The sequence below is a fragment of the Alosa alosa genome, chromosome 12 (assembly GCF_017589495.1).
Source record: "Alosa alosa isolate M-15738 ecotype Scorff River chromosome 12, AALO_Geno_1.1, whole genome shotgun sequence".
NCBI lineage: Eukaryota > Metazoa > Chordata > Actinopteri > Clupeiformes > Clupeidae > Alosa > Alosa alosa.
The window spans coordinates 12,679,234-12,702,050 of record NC_063200.1 but is presented as its reverse complement, the minus strand read 5'-3'; the positions used below and the strand labels follow the sequence as shown (position 1 = coordinate 12,702,050).

The 22,817-nt window shown below is 42.6% G+C and overlaps 2 protein-coding genes across 2 annotated transcripts in view; one reads left to right on the top strand and one right to left on the bottom strand.

Moving 5' to 3' along the window:
• Positions 1-335: 335 nt before the first annotated feature.
• Positions 336-19,882, top strand: grin3a (glutamate receptor, ionotropic, N-methyl-D-aspartate 3A). Its single transcript, XM_048259222.1, has 9 exons — positions 336-1,488; positions 6,276-6,877; positions 9,842-10,892; positions 11,344-11,489; positions 12,762-12,877; positions 14,505-14,656; positions 15,122-15,286; positions 16,121-16,191; positions 18,705-19,882. The coding sequence occupies exons 1-9, from the start codon at positions 763-765 to the stop codon at positions 19,051-19,053; spliced, it is 3,378 nt and encodes a 1,125-aa protein (XP_048115179.1). The 5' UTR covers positions 336-762; the 3' UTR covers positions 19,054-19,882.
• Positions 19,883-22,222: 2,340 nt separating this feature from the next.
• The window catches only part of plppr1 (phospholipid phosphatase related 1), a 38,600-nt gene continuing 38,005 nt past the window's right edge, over positions 22,223-22,817 (bottom strand). Inside the window, exon 8 of the mRNA XM_048259763.1 lies at positions 22,223-22,817. This exon is cut by the window's right edge and continues 118 nt beyond it. The gene's annotated coding sequence lies outside the window, so the exon portion shown is untranslated.

Below are 22,817 nucleotides of genomic sequence, written 5' to 3'. Positions count from 1 at the left end.
TGACTTATTCTTAAATAATTTTATGTTGGTGTGACAAGCTGTATTTCTCTGATGTAGTCATATAGCGCCTTACTTCCCCGGTCGCGGGTGCGGAAGTGACGGGGTTAATGGCACGAACCACGGCACTTGGAGCTCGTGCCAAACATTTGCTCTATTCAAGTGGCTCAGAGGGAGTTTAGCGCTAGCAGGAGAATGCGTAATGCTATCTGCTGGGGAAAAAAATACAAAACCAAACGAAGGAACAATCAGCGTGCTCATCTGTGTTTTTGATGCCCTTAGAGGTAAACTAATAGCTGCCTTTTTGTCTTGGAAAATAGCCTATGGAATATGTTTTGTTTTTGGAGTATACACATTTTTTATATTCTAAAAATATGAAATTGACGCAGAAATTAAACAAATAATTATGCAATATTTTGGCTTACTATGCACAAGTTAAGGGAGATTGTGTTATTTGATGTATCTAATTTCTTTTCTACCTCAGTTTGGAGAATTAGAAATAGACTTGGAATAAAACATTTTCACTACAATTACTGATCCTGAAAAAGCTTTTGAGATGAAAATCAGCTGTTTTGAAATTCGTTTCGCATGTGCACTGCTTGCGGTCACACTCCAGCTTGTTGACAAAGACGAGGAGCGTAACTTTGCAGTGTCTGGGATATCTCTCGAGGAGCGATCTAACGGACACCGAGCAGGGACCAGGAGGAGAGCAGGTGGTCGTGAGAAGCCTTGCTTTTCGTGGGTATCGGTGGGTCCTGTGGAGTAATGACGGGACGGAGGATCTGGGGCGCGTTAGGCAGGCTTGTGGTGCTTCCTTCCCTTGCGCCATGCGTCTTCGTGCTGCTTCTGTTACCCACGTCTCTGGCTCATCCTCAACCATGTCAAATCCTGAAAAGGATCGGACATACTGTCAGAGTAGGGGCCCTGCACCTGCAACCCCGTGTCTTAAGCCACAATGCCTTTAAAGGGAATTATCTCGACGACGTTTGGGATCTTGACAGGGACAGTGCTTTGACAGGAGAGGAGTTGGAAATAATCTCCAAAACCGTTAACGAACCTGGATTGGGGAGCCTCAGGACTAGGGGGTCCACAAACAGCCAAAACAGAGGTGCGAAGAGTAAAAACATGGTCAGACAAGAGGAGAGTGAGAGCGTGTTCATGCCCAGGGACTCCATTCTACTTGCGATGGAGACGCTCAATCGAATGACGGGGCTTTTACCTTACAACTTATCTTTGGATGTAGTGATGGCCGTGGAGACAGGACTGGGGGAGCTGCCCGCTTTTTCATTTTCCTCCGCCTCTACACCGCTCTGCTCCGACCCCGTGTGTTTCTTACAAAGTGTTTGCCACACTGTGATTGTGCAAGGAGTTTCTGCGATCATGGCTTTCCCGCAAAACAGGGACGAGATGCTCATTTTGGAATTTATTTCCTCCGCGCTCAAGGTCCCCGTCATTAGTGTGGTCCAAAGCGAGTTCAAACGGCAGAGCAAGGTGAGTTTTGTGTGTGGGCGCAGTGAGTCCTTGCCCTCAGAAAAACAGGTGTTTAAATAAAAGAGTGAGGATGAAAACTTCATAAGCACCCCCAGCTATTGGAGATCTGGTGTGATACCTGATGGATAGGGATGATTTGTCACGCGTGTTTGCTCACGCGACTATGTATTCAGAGTTGCGTTAGGCTATGCCATTGCCTTTGCTTTCCAAATCGCTGCATGTGCGCATTTTGTTTAACACATGTTGAACGCACTGCGCGGAAAACATGTATACAGTATATTACGGCATCGCCTGTGCCAGCAAGGGCGGCGGGGTGTATTTGCTTTACTCTCGCAGTGATTGGACCGTTTCGGTATTAGGACGGTTCAGTGAGATGAGGCAGCATTGCTGATTGGCGTGACCCCCCCGCACACACACACACCAACACAGACACACCACACGGACACGCACACACACACAGACACACACACAGAGACACACGTTCCTTTACACTCCTTAGACATGCACGCATGCAATAAACGCACCACTGACATGGGGACATGCAACAGGTGCGCCGCTAGCATGCAAAAAGGAGAGAATATCAGCAGGTGTATTTTGGGAGCCTGCATGTTTTTATCTCTGATGCCATGCGTTGGAAAGCTACTGACAGCACATGGTCCAACAAGCTAGTGATCCCTAACAAAGGAAAGGCCATCCACCTCCACCACCTCTCCCTCAAAGCGTTATGGTTACCATGTCCCTTATCTCTTCTTTCACATTTAGAGTGTCTTAAAGCCTATGTCTTTCCGAAGGTGCAGCAGTAGAACATAGAACACAACCGCCCATGTGGTATGTCTGATAGTCTACTGCCGAATCCGGCTCTCAAACAATGAGCAATTGCTTAGACTCGTCTTTGGGCATATGATGGAATGGTATTGCTTTAATTAGCCGTAATAATATGTCAAGTTGACAGTGCACATAATTGTTGTTATAAAATATAAACATGTTCAATACATTGGCTGACAGGTTTGCTGTGGGCTCTATTTGGATCATGGGTTTGTACTGGGAAGCAGAGACACGAACTGCCCATTAAGCCCCAGAGCGCCCATGACCTCCATTATCCATAATAAAACTGAATTAGGCTATGGTTAAATAGGCCTAAATCAAAAGTTTGAGAAGGTTAACACATTTAGAATACAATATTAATGACGGTTGAAGAATGGATTTAGCGCCACCCATTGGTCATAATGAGGGTCTCTTTTGAGATTACCCTTAATTAACTGTTCCAACGTGCAGTGAATTAGAGCCATGTTTACTTATTAGATGTCTATCAAAGTGAATGATAACGAAAGCCCCGGAGGCACCTCAGGCTGGAGTTGCCGCATCCTTGAGCTGTCTGTCACCGACGAATACCGAGTTTACAGTGCTGTTCAATAGTGACTCGTGTTGACAAAGGTGCAGATTAAAAAGAGACTGGCAATTCGTTACACTGAAAGGTTCTGGGACCATTGCCACATTCAGATTCACATTAAGTGCTTTTATTGTCTGTGTGTCTAGAGCTGGCTAAGGATGATGCCCTATAATTTTGTTTTATTAATAATTTCATAAATGCCATTTGATTAATAGAGTTGTTTTCCAGCTTGGTAGTGGGGTAAAAGATTGTACAACAACATATTTTATAAGGTCTGTGTGTGAATAGGTTGTCGAGCCACTAGTGACTAGAAACCAAAATGGTTGTCTCTACCTCCATTGCAACAGTACAACTGGCAGTAAAATACGGGAGTTTTTTTTTTTTAACTGGACGATTTTTATAACAGTAGCCTTCTGAAAAAAGAAATATGGACATTTCTTCTCGCCCTTCTTGCCCTTCTTATTATGTTTATGTTTATGGTACTTGGCTGACCCTTTTGTCCAATGTGACTTACTGTATATAAATACTACATTAAATACTAACAAGATCAATAATGATAATAAAAAATCAGAATAATGAGTTTTCACATAAACCATACTAAAACTATAAACATACAAACCATAACTCTGTAAGATAATTAATTAATTCAGTGTAAGGTGAACAGATAAGTGAACAGAAAGTAGAACATTAAGGAATTAAGGAACCATTGAGGAATCACTGAGGAAAATAATCTTTACTGTGACCTCCGAGTGTAAATAGATGGTCAATACAGTTCATCCGAGGACAACATAGAGCTGGGTCATGGAATTAAAATAGCAAGGTTGAATGGAGATTCAGTATGAGTTATTCTTCCTCCTCGTCTTCCTCCTCCTCTTGGTATTGGCGGAAATGTCATGCATTGCTGTAGTTCTGCCTGTTTATGTATTCATTTGCTGATTTGGATTTTTTGATTGACAGATTATGTGATACATAATTTGCTGTTTCTGTTTTTCAGCACTCTATCTATCTGATTCACTCAATCTGTCTGAATGGGGATGCTTGCTACAGCTTCATCAGTTCATCACATGCCAGAAGAGTGTATAGGACTGATACTGTGTTGACACTTAGCAGACAATAAATGGTGGTTTAGGAAAACGATTTTCGGTCTTACAGTTATCACCATTATCGTCATAGTGATGGCTGTGTCTGTCTATCCACCAGTATGTCTTCCCATTCTTTCTTTTCATCATCATCATCATCATCATCATCATCATCTTCCTTTTCCTCCTCCCCTCCTCATCACAACTATGGCAAACAACAGTATGACAATCATCATAACTTATTTTTTATGTTATTACTTATGTTTTTTGAGGCTTAAATCATATTCACAAACCTAATTAAATTTCTCCTAATCATAGTCTCAAACTTAATCACAAAGCCATACAGCAGCATCACCTCCCCAATTACAAATGTCCTTCCTGCCCCATTAGAGTCTTGTTTTACACACTCTCCAAGGCACGAGCCGATCGCATATCCATCCAGAAACCTAACACCGCCTGCCTGCCTGCCAAACTCTATCAGGGGTGACAGCTCTTCCATTGTCTGAGGTCAACAGGGATTCTTTGTCATAATATCTCACAAACTGACGACAAATAGACTTTGATCCCCCTCTTTTAAATACCCCTCAGCCCCCTTTTTCCCTCAGTCTCCTCATAATACTGCTCCTTAATCAGCTACAATTAGCCTGTTTTCCCTTTGTCATTTAAAAGTGGTCCCCGTGGGAAATTAAGCAGCTTCGCTAAGCATTTCATTTAAGCAGGGCACTGTGAAGGACTTGCCCTCTTTAGTAAGGTAGTACGGGGTTATTGATGGCTGTTGTTGGACTGATCTATGGCTACCCACTACAAGAGGGGGTAATAAAGGGGACCTTTCTGAATGTCAAACAGCTTGATGCACTTTATGGTAAGAGATATTTATTTGCCCTTTGATGCCATTTTTTTTGTGGGGGTTATGCTTAGATCAGCAGCCGGGAGTAAAATTATTCCTGTAAAATGTAAATTTTGCGGACCCTGAATGTGACCTACAGTTTGAGTTCTGTAGATCAGTTGGAGAATACGGGTCTCCTACAGTACAGTATGTGTGGTGTAGATCAGGTGGAGAACACAAGACAGTACAGTATGTGTGCAGTTATGTGTGGTGTAGATCAGTGGAGAACACTACAGTACAGTATGTGTGGTGTAGATCAGGTGGAGAACACAAGACAGTACAGTATGTGTGGTGTAGATCAGGTGAAGAACATGGGACCCCTACGGAACTGTATGTGTTCTGTAGATCCGGTGGAGAACAAAGGACAGTACAGTATGTGTTCCGTAGATCAGGTGGAGAACACAAGACAGTACAGTATGTGTGGTGTAGATCAGGTGGAGAACATGGGACCCCTATGGAACTGTATGTGTTCTGTAGATCATTATGGAGAACACAGGACAGGACAGCATGTGTGGTGTAGATCATATGGAGAACAAAGGACAGTAAAGTATGCGTTCTGTAGATCTGATGGAGAACACAGGACTCTCCACCACTGGTCTTATGGCCATCCGTCATTAACACACAGCTGTCCTATAGTCTGTCACTCTTGTGTGTTATGTGCAATTTACTCTTGTGATTGACACCGCTTGTGTTGTGCTGTCTTGTCTGTATGTCTATATGTAGTTTGCCCTAGTTGCTATTGTTTGTTTTTGTTTTTGTGCTGATTTATTTTTTTTCATTGAAATATGAAATCCTTTATGTGAGCAGCAAAGACAAATGTCCCTTACGGGACAGTAAAGTACTGTATTTCATATCGCATTGTAGATGGAGATGTACAGCCTCTGACAAGTGCTTCATACTTGACTGTATATTATTGGCCCATTTAGAGGCTGCTTATTCGCTAAGTCACTGTTTTAAAGGCTCCATTTTGGGTCATTTTCTCTTGGGTTCTGCTGCCGCCACACTGCAGCCAAACTGTAATTATCCCATTTCCATGTAAAAGGAAATAATCATTAGAAGTGTAACTCCATAATCTCTCTCCCCCCTCTGTCCTAAGTCCCCTCAAATGGCCTTATCAATATAGCCTGTCTCCGCGGAGCCAGGGGGGAGATGACCAGTCATTATCTGCCTGCAGGACATGCAGCCACTGCTTTCTGCTGAGTAAAGTGTGGAGAGCTTCACCGGAGAGAAGGAATAGGGAGAAAATGAGCTCTGCTCAGGGCTTCTGAATTGAATAATATCCCATCAATTATCTTACGGCGAGAGGAGTGGAATTGTCACCATGTTTAAGTCTCACCAACTTTAAGTGGGAGAGGAGATGATAGTTCTTTTCCTTCTGCCATCACAGTTCATGAACTGCTTTATTTTTTCTTTCCTTCTATTGTCTTGGCAGAATTCTCTCCATTTTCAAATGGCCATGCGTAACCCTCCGACCCCTATGGCGGACCTCATCTTCGCCCTGTTGTCCATGAACAGCTGGTACGACGTGAGCCTGCTGCAGTGTCGCGAGCAGAACGTGTCCGACTTCCTCTTCCTGCTCCGCAACAACTCCCGCTTCCACCTGGGCAGTGTGGTCAACGTGTCCACCAACACCAGCTCCCGCGGGGACTTCCAGGCTTCGCTGCAGCGCCACCTAGAGGCCATCAAGGACTCCACGTCCACCGTGGTGACGTTTGGCTGCGACATCAGGGACATCAAGCGCATCTTCGCCGCCGTGGCCAAGTTCGGCCTGGCGCTACCGGACTACCACTGGATCCTGGGCGACTCGCAGAACGTGGAGGAGCTGCGGACTGAGGGCCTTCCCATGGGGCTGCTGGCACACGGGCGCATGGGCGCGCCCGCGCGGGACCACTACGTGCAGGACGCGCTGGAGCTGGTGGCGCGGGCAGTGGGCAACGCGGCGCTGGTGTCCCCCGAGCGGGCGCTCATCCCAGGGATTACGAACTGTATGCTGATCGACGAGAAGAACTTCAGCTCAGGAAGATATCTCTCCAGGTAAACTACGGGCTCTCTCTCTCTCTCTCTCTCTCTTTCTCTTTCTCTCTCACTCTCTCTCTCTCTCTCTCTCTCTTTCTCTTTCTCTCTCACTCTCTCTCTCTCTTTCTTCATGCTTCTGACTGGCGAATGGGTAAAATCCTCTTAAGAATGTGAAAACACATGCAAGAGCTCAGTCATACACACACATGCAAGAGCTCAGTCATACACACACATGCAAGAGCTCAGTCATGCACACACATGCAAGAGCTCACACATGGCCTCAAATAAACCCATGGATGCTTACTCCCTGAAATGTAGCACCTATAATACCAGCATCTGTCATAACATGCCTATTGTCTGGATTTTTGATGGAGAGTTCAAGGGAACTGTTACTGTATTTTTTAAGCACTTTAAACTCTTGACCTACGTTCCAGAAGTGTATCTGGAATACGAATGTCATACAGCATTGGAATATTAACAGAGACATCAAAGACAGTAGCAGAGGTCACACCAGTGATTCTCTGTGAAGCTCACTAAACTCTAGCATTATCCTGAGTCTGCAAACATTGCACAGTAGAATGAACCTCAGAGTCTGTGATTGGAGGCAAAGAATAGCACCACAGAGGACAGAGTTATAGTCTATATAAGTTATAAGTCTATACATATGTTTCAGGGGGCCAGATTTAGAGTCCTTTAAAAGGTGCAAAAATTCAATTTCTTTGAATACAATGTAGCTTTCAGTGGCCATAGAAACGTTTATTGTGTTGTTACAAACAAATCTCTGTTGTTGAGTGTAAAGAGGGCTGTTAGGACCTCGGAAAAAAGTGCCATTTGAGAATTGAAAAGGATTAAATTTACTGCATGTTGATTGCTACAAAAACACACTTTGATGTATCCAGGTGTTGAGCCAGCCACCATTCTCTACAGTGTACACCTTGTCCCTGTTAAAGGCTGCAATCCTGCCCGTGTTTGAACCGTCTCTTATCACAGAGAGTGACAGGGCGCCGCTGGCGGTGCCTCTGCCCTCCTGTCCTACAGTGCGATACCTGGGCAGACTCCAGGGAGGAGGAGTGTGACAGGGGTCAACAGCGGCTCGCGCTACCTGTCAGAGACGGAGATAGAGGAAGAGAGAGACGGGGAGAGAGAGTAAGAGAGAGAGAGAGAGAGAGAGAGAGAGAGAGAGAGAGAGAGAGAGAGGGACCATTAACGTGGGGATGGAGGTGGGGGGGGGGGGTTGGGAACTGCCACTGTCAGAGACAGGAGAGGAGCAAAGCCGCTGTGCGTGACACTATCCAGGTAGCTGACATGCTCAAAGAGGCCAGCACAGCACAGCAGAGGAGAGCAGAGCAGTGCTGTCTGCAGGCGAACGAATTGTTGAGTAACCCTCGGGCTGTCCTTCCTCTGTGGTGCTGACGGCCTCACGCTCTTCAAACTGCCACGACGAACTGGAGCGCAAACACGCGCGGACACGCCGCAGACACGACACGAGGCAGACAGAGGACGAGGTGTTAGCCGAGCGGTCAAAAGAGGGAAACAGAAAGTAATTACGCTGAAATGATCGCTGTTGTCAGCTGTCTGTTGTGACTTGTTGTCAGCGTGGTGTTAAGGGTTCCCTAGTGTGAAGATTACAAGATAACATCTTGACTTTGACTGGGCCTTAACCTTGGGATTCAGTCAGTGTTGTGAGAGCCATATGAATGTGTCAGGAACTAGTGGTGAAAGAAAAACAGGTGTGTAGGTTAAATGCATCAAGCAAGATTCTCATAATGTGAGAGTGTGGGGGGGGGGGGGGCTTGTTCATGTGAGTGAGGTTTTAGAAAGACTAGACCAAGGTGTTAGTTCAAAGTGCAGAAGTTGCAACAATCGAGCTTGTTACAGGCAGTGTAGGCCAAACTTCCCTGTAGGGTCCTCTTACACTTCCACACAGGTTATCACCCCATCCACGAAAGCCATTAACTGGCTTCCTCAGCGCCGTTCCCCGGTGCCCCGCTTTGATAGCAAGGCCCGAGTAATGGCTTGGTCAGCTTGCCCTCTAGCACACCTTCTGTTTGCAGGTGCACAGACTGTGCACATCACACACATTAGGGCTGCACCATTTGGGGAAAATATCTATTTTCTATCTATCGATTTTCCTGCGATTTGCAATATGATTTTTTAATGTCAATTAATTGATTCAGTTCAATATTCCAAATGTCTCTTTAATTTATGCCACCCCTGACTTGTGAGCACGCCTGGTGCACAAGAAGCACCCCTGACCGACTATGACGCTCACCAATCAGAATTTCTATGCCCCTCACACAATACGCACACCAACCAACCACTGGTGGCAAATTCAAGGTGGATGAAATGAATAAGAATAAAAGAAATGTGACAAAATTAACTGTGCATGATTACTTGTAGCTGTTGTGATTAAGTAATTGCGTTGGTTCTTATTGCGATTACGATTGCGACTGTGATAATTGTGCAGCCCTAACTCCCATGCACACTGAAACACACTAGCTGTGCTTACTTCTCTTCTGACTACATTCACACCAGATATCAGCCTCTATGAAGGAGTGTTGCATTTGTCACTCATTTACACTTGCCTACCCAAAGAAATCAACAACCTAAACTGATGCCCATCACATTAACCTGATGCCCATCACTTTAAAATAATCTAACCTGATGCCCATCACATTAATAACCTAACCTGATGCCCATCACATTAATGACCTAACCTGATGATGTAAAATATCCAACAGAAGTTGGTGCTTGCTATATAATTTGGAATGTACATGGCAAGCAAGATATAAGTAAGAGTAAACATTTAAATTATCCATGTTCCCAGTTCCCAGTTAGAGTGCAGGATCAGACCAGCATAGTGTGCTGCCAATTTCTGTTTCGTTCCATGTTTCGTTTAATATTTGATTGTCTAGGTCATTAGATTGGCATGCAGCAGACCTAAATAACATGCCTATCCTAACCCTGTCCCCTGTGCTGCAGGTTTCTGGCCAACACGTCGTTCGAGGGCCTTAGTGGCTATATCGACGTTGGTGAGGAGATGGTGATTTCCTCAGAAAGCCACCACTTCATCTGGAACCTGCAGCACGACCCGGTGGGAAACCCCATGTGGACGCGACTGGGCAGCTGGAAGCACGGCCGCGTGATGATGGATTACGGCGTGTGGCCCAACAAGCGGCGGCCGCACCAGGGTGGCGACTGGCGCCACTCCTCCCGCCTCCACCTGCGCGTGGTCACGCTCGTGGAGCACCCGTTCGTCTTCACCCGCGAGGTGGACGAGGACGGCCAGTGTCCTGCCGGCCTGCTCTGCCTGGACCCGCTGACCAACGACACGGCGCTGCTCGAGGGCCTCTTTCGGATACTGCAGGGCGTCAACGACACTGTGCCCTTGGAGTACAAGAAGTGCTGCTACGGCTACTGCATTGACCTGCTGGAGAAGCTGGCCGAGGACATGAACTTCGACTTCGACCTCTACATCGTGGGGGACGGCAAGTACGGCGCGTACAAGAGCGGCCGCTGGACGGGGCTGGTCGGCGACCTCATGAGCGGCGCGGCACACCTGGCGGTCGGTTCCTTCAGCATCAACTCGGCGCGCAGCCAGGTGATCGACTTCACCAGCCCCTTCTTCTCCACCAGCCTGGGCATCCTGGTGCGCACTCGGGACACGGCCGCGCCCATCGGCGCCTTCATGTGGCCGCTGCACTGGTCCATGTGGCTGGGCATCTTCGTCTCTCTGCACGTCACCGCCGTCTTCCTCACGATCTACGAGTGGAAGAGCCCGTTCGGCATGACGCCCAGGGGACGCAACCGCGACCGTGTCTTCTCCTTCTCCTCGGCGCTCAACGTGTGCTACTCCATCCTGTTTGGCAGGACAGCGTCCATCAAGCCGCCCAAGTGCTGGACCGGCCGCTTCCTGATGAACCTGTGGGCCATCTTCTGCCTCTTCTGCCTGTCCACATACACGGCCAATCTGGCCGCCGTCATGGTCGGGGAGAAGACCTACGAACAGCTCTCAGGGATACATGACCCCAAGGTAAGCTATGACTACTCTAACTTTAGTCTTAAACACATTTAATGATCCAAATGTATACAAGGTATATGCAGGCACAGTAATGTATAGTAACACACAGGTGCAGTAAGGTATAGTAACACACAGGTACAGTAGGATACAGTAATGCACAGGTACATAAACACACATGTACAGTAGCATGCATCCTGATGAAAATATTAGTTTTCAGTATTTGAACTTTTTTATTTTTTAACTAAACAGACTTGAGTTTTGCCCTCAACTCCCATCTTCCTTACTAGACTAAGCAGACTTTAAAACTCAGCTTGTATTTTTCACTAGCATCATTGCCTTATAGATTCCCCAGGGAAATCAATAAGAAAAGCACTGTAGACCCCAGTAATCCTGAAATCATGATGTGCTCCATCTCCTCCGTTGTTTTTATTTATTTATTTATTTATTTATTTTCTATCTCCAGCTTCATCATCCGTCACAGGGTTTCCGTTTCGGGACGGTCCGAGAGAGCAGCGCTGAGGATTACGTGAAGAAAAGCTTCCCCGAGATGCACGAGTACATGAGACGCTACAACGCTCCCGCCACTCCCGACGGTATCGACCATCTCAAGTGAGTCATAACCATTAGGACAGAAAGGCCCACAAGTGTAGGTGTGTGATTGATTGCGTTTTTAAGCACAGATATGTCCTTTGCTTTGCCCTGCCTCTACACTTCTCTCCCGGGATGTAATAATCACAACTCAAGCCTATTACTTTCATGCAGGATGAATAGACATAACTGGAAATGAAAGAACCTGTCCAACAGCAGCATAACGATGCAAACAAGGTCACTAGATTAGTCTGTCTTGACAACCACTCCAATCCTCTGCTCTTCACCTGTTCAGGATAAAGTAGAAAGCCTGCACCTTTACCGGGCTTCACTTGTTCGGGATAAAAGCTTCACCTGTTCAGGATAAAGTAGAAAGCCTGCACCTTTACCGGGCTTCACTTGTTCGGGATAAAGTATAAAAGCTTCACCTGTTCAGGATAAAGTAGAAAGCCTGCGCTGTTGCCGGGCTTCACCTGTTCGGGATAAAGTATAAAAGCTTCACCTGTTCAGGATAAAGTAGAAAGCCTGCGCTGTTGCCGTGCTTCACCTGTTCGGGATAAAGTATAAAAGCTTCACCTGTTCAGGATAAAGTACAAAGCCTGCGCTGTTGCCGGGCTTCACCTGTTCGGGATAAAGTATAAAAGCTTCACCTGTTCAGGATAAAGTACAAAGCAAACGCTGTTGCCGGGCTTCACCTGTTCGGGATAAAGTATAAAAGCTTCACCTGTTCAGGATAAAGTACAAAGCCTGCACTGTTGCTGGGCTTAACCTGTTCAGGATAATACTGGAGTATTATGCCGGGGGAACACCTGCACAGGTGTTTCCTGTTTGGTGGAGGGCAATTTCTTGCTCTTTTGGTCTTTATTTTGAACCAGTATGTTTCTTTTTTTAGATTAAATCCCACAAAACAAATGTCGCCAGGTAGCCAGGACGTTTTCTTTCTCTCTCTTGCCCTCCCTCACTCCCTGTCCATCAGGTCTTTTTCTTTTTCTCTCTCTCATTTTTTGTGACTTTTCATTGTGTCTGTGACAAGCAAAATTAACAATTTGCAGTATTTTATACAATGGATTAAAAATCTTTAAAACCAGCCTGGAACTGGATTAGCATTGGATTAACCTTAGTTCAGCACAGGGTAAATGATGCATGCTCTGGTCTTGATTCATAGGCTATTAACCTGTGAAATGCAATTATGTGAGACATGCTGTATGATATACAGAATGATAATGTAATACAATGCCAAATGAAACTGTCCTGTACACTGTCTAAACAGTATGACTTGTCTTGTCATTCCAGAGAAGATCCCCAGAAGCTTGATGCCTTTATTATGGACAAAGCCCTTTTGGATTATGAAGTATCCATTGATGCAGACTGTAAACTGCTCACGGTGGGAAAACCATTCGCCATTGAAGGTAAACAGATGACTGTTTTAGAGATGAGATGCACGTCCTAATTGCATGGCAGTGATGCAGACACTGGCAGATACAATGATAATCTCAGGTTCCTTGGGGACAGTCCCTCAAGAGAGCCCTTCCTTTACGCCTTTACAACAGTTTCTATGTCTTGGAGTTATGAGTTTCGTTTTCTTCAGGAATAGTTTGTGTAGACAGGCAGTATTGGCCAACTATATGCAGTCCAAGTTGTTGCTTGTACCTATAAACTTATCTGTAGCTGATAACCAAAATGGTTCTGTGCGGGGTCTTCAAAGGATTCTTGATCAGGGGATTCTAAGTAGAACTTGTAAGGGATATTCAATTGGGGACGTGGAATTGGCAGATAACTTTGAAGTGAATTTGTTTATGTATAAATTCACTTAGGAATGTTCAACTAGGGGACGTTTTGTTAAATAGTTACTAGAATTAATACAAAAAAAGATGTTGGTTAAATTGATTTTCTGAACTTCAATTTTTTCTTCAACTCTGCTCATTTCCTTCTCAATGCACATTGTGTTTCTAAGCATTGTGATCGTAAGTCTAGTCTCACATAGTCAGATATACTGTATGCCTTATTAAAGGAGAATTCTTCCAGTAGCAGCAACTGGAATCCATGCATTTCCACAGAATTATTTTTGGAATCTGATCCCTTATCATACCTGTTCATTCTTACTCGTCGCTCGACTTAGCGTGACTAATTTCAAGATGGCTGCAAACGCTAAACTTTGTGAAGGTACTGTATAAATCGTCTTGTAAGTAAACTACCAGTGCTTTTTCAAAGTTCTCAATGTCTCGTTTTAAATGTCAGGGCCCTTGGAAGTCTACCAATGAAGTGTGGAGATACATTGAGCCTCGTAAATGGTGTAAAACAGTGATTTATTTGCATGGCTAGGCCGATGCCGAAGCACCGCCATTGAAAAAGCTGTTGGTAGCATCGGCTAACTAGCGCCAGACTTTGGAGTGCAGGGGACAAGCCAAAATGGGCTATGAGACATACGTTCACACTCGGTATCATGTTTCAACACACTTTAGGTCAATATCACACCAGAATTCTCCTTTAACACAGCCATCTGGAGGCAAGCAAGGTCAAATGGGGACTAAATGTTAGCGTAAAGAGCCTAACGTCATTGACATTTCTAAACCAGCTAATAAAAAGAGGGTGGGACTGGTAGGACCTGTGCAAAAGTACAGAGACAGCGATATAGTAGAGGAGGATCAAAAAAACAGCGGTAATTGGTCACCAAAAAACAGTATGGTAAGAGGCAGATATTGGTACAGCAATGTTTCCAGCTGCTTTTCTACATTGTCAATGAGTTTCAAAACGTTGGTGTCTTGTGTGATCCCCTTTTAACCAATGAATGGTGAATGCGGTAGTAGTATTTATTATTGTTTTATTATTTATTATTGGTATAAATAAATAATAAACACATGTATTATTTGTTACCTAAGGTCTCCTCTGCATAGTAGTATTTATTTTTGCAATAATTATTCTCCCCTAAGATCTCCTCTGCATTATGGCTTTAATGTTATTCCTCATTTTGTAAGTCACTTTGGATAAAAGCGTCTGCTAAATGGATTATATGTAAAATATGAATGTTGTACACAGGGTACGGCATTGGCCTCAAGCAGAACTCCCCCCTCACGTCTAACATCTCCGAGCTGGTCAGTCAGTACAAGTCAGACGGCTTCATGGACATGCTCCATGACAAGTGGTATAAAGTGGTTCCTTGTGGAAAGCGCAGCTTCGCTGTCACACAGGTAGTAACTCATTTCACTCATTTTTGCTGCTTTGCAACAGCCCCTCTCTTCACTTACTGATGCTAATTTCAAGAAATAGTTGATGAAATGTTGATGAGATGTTGGAATATGTTTGGCTTCGTTGTGTATGCATGTGCAGATGACTGCCCAACCAAGAGCACCCTTGCTGAAGTAACCTGTGTGTTAATGAAGCCACAGTAGGCTGAAAATGAGTGCGGTCTCAGAATGTTAAAAGCCTTCTGCTGTTTACTTCTTTCCTCCTTATGCATTGTCTGTCCATCTTCCATCGTCCTGTCTGTCTTCCATCTTATTATGATTTCATTATTTTGCTCCTTATTTTCACATCCTTCATTTCATCATTGATTTCATGTGTCTGGATTGTCTTTTTCTTTCTTTCTTCCTTTCTGTCTGTCTTCCTTCTTTTCTCTCTATCTCTCTCTCTCTGTCTGTCTGTCTCATCCCTAGACGTTGCAGATGGGGATTAAGCACTTCTCAGGGTTATTTGTGATGCTGTGCGGAGGCGTCGCTCTGTCTCTTCTCACCACTCTGGCCGAGCACATCGTCCACCGTTGGGTCATTCCCAAAATCAAGACCAAACCACAGTACAAATATTGGCTTCACACCAGTCAGGTTTGTCCTTTATATTGACAACACTACTTGTAGAACAACAACAACAACAACACATAAATTACTATGACTGTATCTACCGCAAATTCCCGACTATTAACTGAGGTTTATACATTGATTTTGCAAAATTTCTATGAGGTTAATACACGGGGTGGGCTATACATGGGAATGCATTTACTTTCTTCATTCTTCTTTATGAAGCATGATCAGATTCTGATTCATTGGGCTAATTCGGCCTTGCAGTTGATACACGGGTGCGGTTAATACATGGTTATGTTTTTTAAAATTGCATGAAACACTGCCCTGTGGTTTATACACAACACGGCTAATACACAGTTTATACACAAAACGACTAATACACAGTTTATACACAACACGGCTAATACACAGTTTATACACAATACGGCTAATACACAGGAAATTACCAAACTATTACTCCACAATTGCTGTACAATTACAGTACAGTATTGTGGAGTAATAGTTCGGTAATTTATAAGTATAAGTATAAGTTATAATTATAAATTACCGAACTATTACTCCACAATTGCTGTACTATGACATATTTACGGTGGAGCCATCACAAAGTTTGTGTTCACAACCACAAAGAGCAGGTGATTGCTGACCAGCTGTCTGTGGGCTGTGGTGCCTTTCTGAAGGAGCCGCTGTGGGAGTTTTCACATTTGAATTTTAGAGATGACCACGACGCCATCTGCATGATCTATTACGAGTTTAATGGCCCACTAAGTAAATGATCAGCTAGAATAAGAAGCCATAACGCTTCTTTGCACTGCTCAGTTTTCATCTATAATTCCTTAAATGACTTTTTCTGCCTTCTAGAGATTACATCGAGCACTTAATTCCTCCTTCAATGAAGATAAATTGCCCACAGTTGCAAAACCAGAAAAAAGGTAAAGCTTTTCTGTTAAACCTCATACTCTACAGACAATGTGCAGCACAAACTCCAGTTCAATCACACTCTATTTAAAGCATATGGAAACCATATGTATGATTATAGATTGTCTTTGCAACACCCAGTTGATAGCTGATTGTAGTCTGTGACCTTCCCCTAACCCATATGGCAAATGTAAAAAAGTGACATTTGGTATTGACATTAATCCTTGTACATATGACAGTGGCTCAGAATATTTCATAATTTATTATGGTCTTTTATTAAACATCAAACTGATAACATGTGTGGTTGTAGATTGGTAAATGGAAAAACCTTTAGTTTTGCATCTGCAATACGTTTCCCCAAATAGCATTATTTTTACATTTATTTACATATAATATCACAAACAAGGTTCTTCAGTAATTAACTGTTCAGCAGAGCCGGACAGTAACGGAGTACATTTACTTGAGTACAGTACTTGAGTAAAATTCTGAGGGCTCTGTACTTTACTCGAGTATCCTTTTTGGGGAGTACTCATGACTTTACTCAAGTACATTTGAGAGGCAAATATTGGACTCTTTACTCCACTACATTTCTATCCATAACCGTGAGTACCCGTTACTTCTTCTAAAAAAAAAGGAAAAAAGAAAAATCTCGGAAACCCTCAATTTGTTGTTTCCCTCTCAAACGTGATTGGATTGTGCAGGTGCCACTGATTGGGACAGCCTATCAGCAATCACCTTCAGCTTTCCGCCAAAGTCAACTTCATGGTCAGATTTAGATAAGAGACGAAATGGACAAAACAATGGATGAAGATGCAGCAGGAACGTGCCAACTTGTGGCCCCATCTCGCCAGACTATTTCAATTTTCTGAACAAGTAAATAATAGTTTTCGCTTCAGGTGTTTCAATTACAAAAATAATATTTTGTATTTGAAATACGTATTTTAAATACATATTAGAAATACTGCCCATTCCTGGCAACGTGGTAAAAAGATAAAAAAAAGACTTGATTTTACTTTCAATTCCTTTTACATTCTCCATTTTTTCATAACTCCTAGGACGTTTCTGTACATAAATGTAAGCACTGTGGCAGTAGTAATTCAATATTTAGAAAATGTAGGCTACTCTTGTACTCTTGATACTCAAGTACTTTTAAAAACAAGTACTTCAGTACTTTTACTTAAGTAGACATCTGACTGTTGTACTTTTACTTGTACTTGAGTAAAATTTAGCAAAGGGTATCTGTACTTTTACTCAAGTAATGAAGCTGTGTACTCGGTCCGCCTCTGCTGTTCAGTATCAAAGTGATAGACACTTGACTGGGTAGACAGGTTGAACAGGTGATATCCCAGTTGACAACCTCATTTTGTGGCCGACGAGATGAGAGTTTGCCTCTTCGAGATGAGATTAAGTCTGGAGACGACTCAATTCAGTTTCATTCAGGGCTATGTTGACTAATGCTGACAACTGTGCAAAACAAATGGCTCTTTTGTGTTCCCTGTTTGACCTTTTATGGGTCATTTGACTGGTATAAAACATTTGAAACATTCTAAATGCTAAATATTGTGAAAACAACTTATAATTACATCAAATTCTTATAAATTCTCTATTTATATTTAAAACTCTACACATACACTCAACATATAACTTCTGCGATCACAGAATCCACTAAATAAATGTATTGTAAAACTGAGACTGGTAACTCATTAAACACAAGAGAATCAAGATGGGCATATTTAAATTAGCAGGCACTGAGTTGTGCTTGTACTATACTGTGCGTGTGTGTGTGTGTGTGCATACTGTTTGCATATTCAAAACTCTAAATAGAATTAGCACAATATCCATCTGCTGTGGACCATACCTTTAACACAATTCATGTTGCTTAACCAGTCCACCTCTTTTGTGAAACCCTACTGCCATCCGTTTTTCACATTCCGTTTCATTCTGTTTGCACAATAACTTACAGATCGCTACAGATCATTGAAACATTGAGACCAACAATGGCTTATTTTCAGTCTCAGTTGGAGACAGCCTGGTGTTATTCGAAGTTATTTTACTGTAATTATATGGACATCAACAATACTGTAGAAGGGAACTTTTGGATTGATTTTGTTCAATGTGGAGGACACAGGAGGGCAGAGAGAGTAGTTGGAAAATAGGAGAGGAGTAGGAATGTGTGGGGTGTACAAGCAGAGTAAGAGCTGTTCCATGAGCAATTTAATGATCCTACTACAGTAAACACTTGTTAGTGGTTGTAAAACACTGTAAAGATTTTACTGCAGCTTTTATATCCCTAAGTGTCTTAATGAAGAAATGAGCAAATTTACAGTTTGACCAATTGTGTGATGTGTGTTGTAGCATTAAGGGTTTACAAAAAAAAGTGTTTTAAGCATTTGCTACTACTATCTGTAATGCCACATGCTACTACATATCGGATGTACGAAACTGACCGTTTAAAAAACATGCTACCATTTCTCAGAGACACTGAGAAATAATGGATTAATTCTCTGTTTTTTCTGTTTCTGCCAAGGTGCAATGTCGGAAATAATCAACAAGTTCAATGGAATGCCACTGAAAATTCCAACTGCAACCGGCGAAAGCCATCCAATCAGGGTGTTCAGCAGCAAAACGATGTGGAATGCCAGTGCAAGGAGCTGCAACCACTGCAGGTTAATAGACAGCCCCCCCTGCAGGCCACGTTAGCATCCAACGGCAAGACAGACCTTCTGGGCTTAGCCAGGAACCCCATCGTCCAGGAGCTGACCGACCTAGAGACGCAGATCCAGATCATTAAGCAGCAGCTGCAGCTGGCGATGAAGAGGAAAAAGGAGTTGGAGCAATACCAGCAAACTAAACGAACCCCTCCAGCCGAGTCCTAGAGCTGCGGAGGTGCTGCATCTGTGTGCGGACGGAGTTGCGGAGGAGAAGGGATCGCTCAGCCTGGCTAGCCCTCCCCCTGTAGCCTGTGTTTGTCAGAGCATGTCTCTGCTGCAGGAGCATCTGAAGGGCCAGACCCTCATCAGCCACAGGACGTCTATCTAGACGACACGCTGGTGTGTGGTTTTCTTTTATTTCCTAAAAGTCGGATTTTTTTGGTAAGCAAATCAGAATCCTTGTGGAGCACCTTGAGCCATGATGAAGATAAGGATGGAAGGGCGAGGGGAGGGTGCGGATTTTGAATGAATAGTCTTTTTTATTCCTTCTCTCTCAAAGAGATGATGGCGATGACACGACACAATAACAAGTGCGTAGATCAGTGCCTGGGAAGGAGGGTTACTTTGGTGAAGGAAAGGGGTTTTGTGTCTCAGAGACAAGCGTTCACTGAAGGTGTCAAAATGTGATGTATGATGGCCCTCTGTCTGCATACTGATGCACTCTGCAAAGCCATTTCTTATCTTTTTTTACTTTTTTTTCCTCCAGCTGAAAAAAAGCATGAGTCCTGTGAGTTATTTTTTTTTTAAAGAAAGGTTTTTCCCTTTTCATTTGAAAGGTCTTCAGGTGTTGGAATGACAAACCAAAACTAAACCTTTCCCGTTGAGGTAATCCCTGGTGTTTAAAAAAGACTGAATGCCATTGTTAACTGAATTTGCCATTAATGTGGTCTCAAGATATGGCAACTTGTTAAACCTGTTATCCCTCAGTAAATTAATTAATGAGTAAGTTTGCAGAGCTCAAAGTGTGCAATGAGGTCTAATTAAAAATAAGGGTAACACTTTATATTAAGACATATATATTCAACATTAATTAGCTGCTTACTAACATGTATATTAGTAGCATACTAGCCATTTGTTAGTCACTATAAGTCACTCATTAATACCTTATTCTGCAAGACCTTATTCTACCCTTACTAGACCCTTAATTAAGAATGTCCCCTATGTAAGCTCCTAATTACCCCTTATTAATAGTTATTGAATAAGTTGTTGCATATGAATTATGACCTAAATATACATGGCTCAGTATGGGTCTTGTAAGGTGGTAGTACCACAAGAACAGTTATTCATTCCTATTAATACTTATCAAAGACACTCTTTTCAAATGGAACTAGGCACTAAACCACAAGTGCTAAAATAGTGTACAAATAACTCATAATTAAGTCTTTGTAATGCAGAATATGTTCCCTATTCTAAAGTTGGGTATTTGTTCACATTTAATTTGGCACTTATTAACCCCCATGTGTTATTAACCCCCATGTGTTCCCTAAACTAAAGTTGCCTCCTATTCACACTGTTTAAGTGTATTGCAGCACACAAGAAGAAGAAGAAGAAGAAGAAGAAGAAGAAGAAGAAGAAGAAGGCCAAGTTAGCACAAATACAAAAATCGATTTTAGACCCAACTTTAGATTGGGTCTAAAAATATTATATAAAAATACTAATATTCTGCATTACAAAGACTTAATTATGAGTTATTTGTACACTATTAGCACTTGTGGTCTAGTGTCTAGTTCCATTTGAAAAGAGAATCTTTGATAAGTATTATTAGGAGTGAATAACTGTTCTTGTTGTACTACCACCTTACAAGCCCCATACTGAGCCATGCATATTTAGGTCATAATTCATATGCAACAACTTATTTAATAACTATGAATAAGGGATAATTAGGAGCTTACATAGAGACAATTCTTAATTAAGGGTCTAGTAAGCGTAGAATAAGGTCTTGCAGAATAAGGTATTAATTAGTGACTTATAGTGACTAACAAATGGCTAGTATGCTACTAACATACATGTTAGTAAGCAGCTAATAAATGTTGAATATGTGTGTCTTAATATAAAGTGTTACCAAAATAAGAAACCCTTCAGTACCACTTAAAAGCATGCAAAGTCTTGTTACATTTCGTCTGGATCTCCTATTATTTAGCAAAGACATGATCTGTTGGTTTGCATCGTGTCCATATCATTCATATCATAACTCTAAACTGTAGATGAAAGAGTAGAGTGAAAATAAACCACTTTCAGGTGTGCCATACAGTCAAATGCCATGCAGCTGGACTGGTTTGTATGTCACACTGGAGTACTTCATGTTGTTTTGCTTTGTTTTTGAATCACTGTAGACTGTTCAATATCAGAATGCACTTAGGCTAAAGTTGATGCAGTTAAAAATGATAATTGTACATTATGAGTTCACATCGTAAGTCATAAACGACCATTTGCATCTTTCTCCAGGCCGATTGAAACTGCTGGACCAGAGCACAATTTTGTAGACCGGTCAGGGTTTGGTCATATTGCATCATTTTGAACATATTTAAAGAGACCACGCCAGTATTCACAGCTGTCATCATAACGGTGTGTATACACAGGGTGGTACAGAATGCCAAGGTTCAATGCAGTAGATCACTGTTTGTTTCTCACCAAAATCAATGTAGAAACATTACCTAGCCCTGTCGATGCCTTTGGGACAAGCCGCCGATCTGATGCGTAGTGCCAAACATTGTTCTGGAGAATGTGCCCTTTACTTCGCGCCGACAGTTCCAGGCAAAGGTGGAACACTTGACAGACATGGAATCGAATGGAAAAGGAACTACGAAGGTGCATTAGGATTCAGCAGCAGAGGTGCAATCAGCAGCCCTTTCCCCCCTTTTTTAAAAAAGAGCTCTGAGGCAGTCAGTACCTCGGCAGCAGTTTGACAAGGACAGGAATCCAACCTGTGCATTTGAATAAGGTTCCGGACTCTCAACCCGCCAGGTCTCAGGCTGCTCCTTAGCAGAGAGGAGATAGGCCTTCAGGCACTGGATAGAAAGCATCTGTGGTATTAACTGTTGAGTGCTTTGCTTTACATTTATTTTATTTTTTTTGTGACATACAGTCCCTAAAGGCAACCAAAATGTGGATATGAATCGGATGTTGAAATTGGAATAAAAGGGTCTTGAGCAAAAAAAAAGTGTGTAACCAGCCTTGTGTGTTCCAACGTGATGGTTAGAAGGGTCATGTTGCTTCAGCATGATGGTTAGAATATAGACATTAAGGTTAGAAATCCCCAGCTACACTGTTCGATAAGATCAGTGTGGTATGACCACTGCCCAAATTTTAGGAGAAAAATAGGCCACACAAGTTATAAACTCAGCTACAGACTTTTTATTCAGTGGACAAACCGAGGAAAAATATATCTAGCATTCCAAAAGAAATGCTAACTTATTAAAAAAAAATAGAAAGATCTACAAGTTAGGGATCACTGGCTATTGAAACAGTTCTGCAATTCCATGCTGAGTAAAAGCCATTTAAACTGGCAAAACAAAAAAGTCACTTGTCACAATCCAGTGTTTTTTTTTTTTTTCAGTTACACCAAAAATAGAAATACCAAAACATTCCTGAAAACAACTGCAGGCAAATTGGATCAAAATGTTTTATACAGATAGGAAAATAATACAAAATATGACCCTTTGTCAAAAATGTACAGAAATAAAGGAAATAAAATTAATTCTTTGTACAAATACCACGTAAACAACATCAACATTTCGATGACATTATATAGACTGTATATATTTATATATATATTTACTTTGTGATGTAAAACATGACCAGAAAGCCATATGTCCAGACATGTACTGTTCTCCTAGCTCAGAGCTAACATAAGGGGATTAAGCTACAACACTCTCTTATACAAAATGTACAAAACATTGGCCTCTAACTAGGAACATCAGAATACTGTC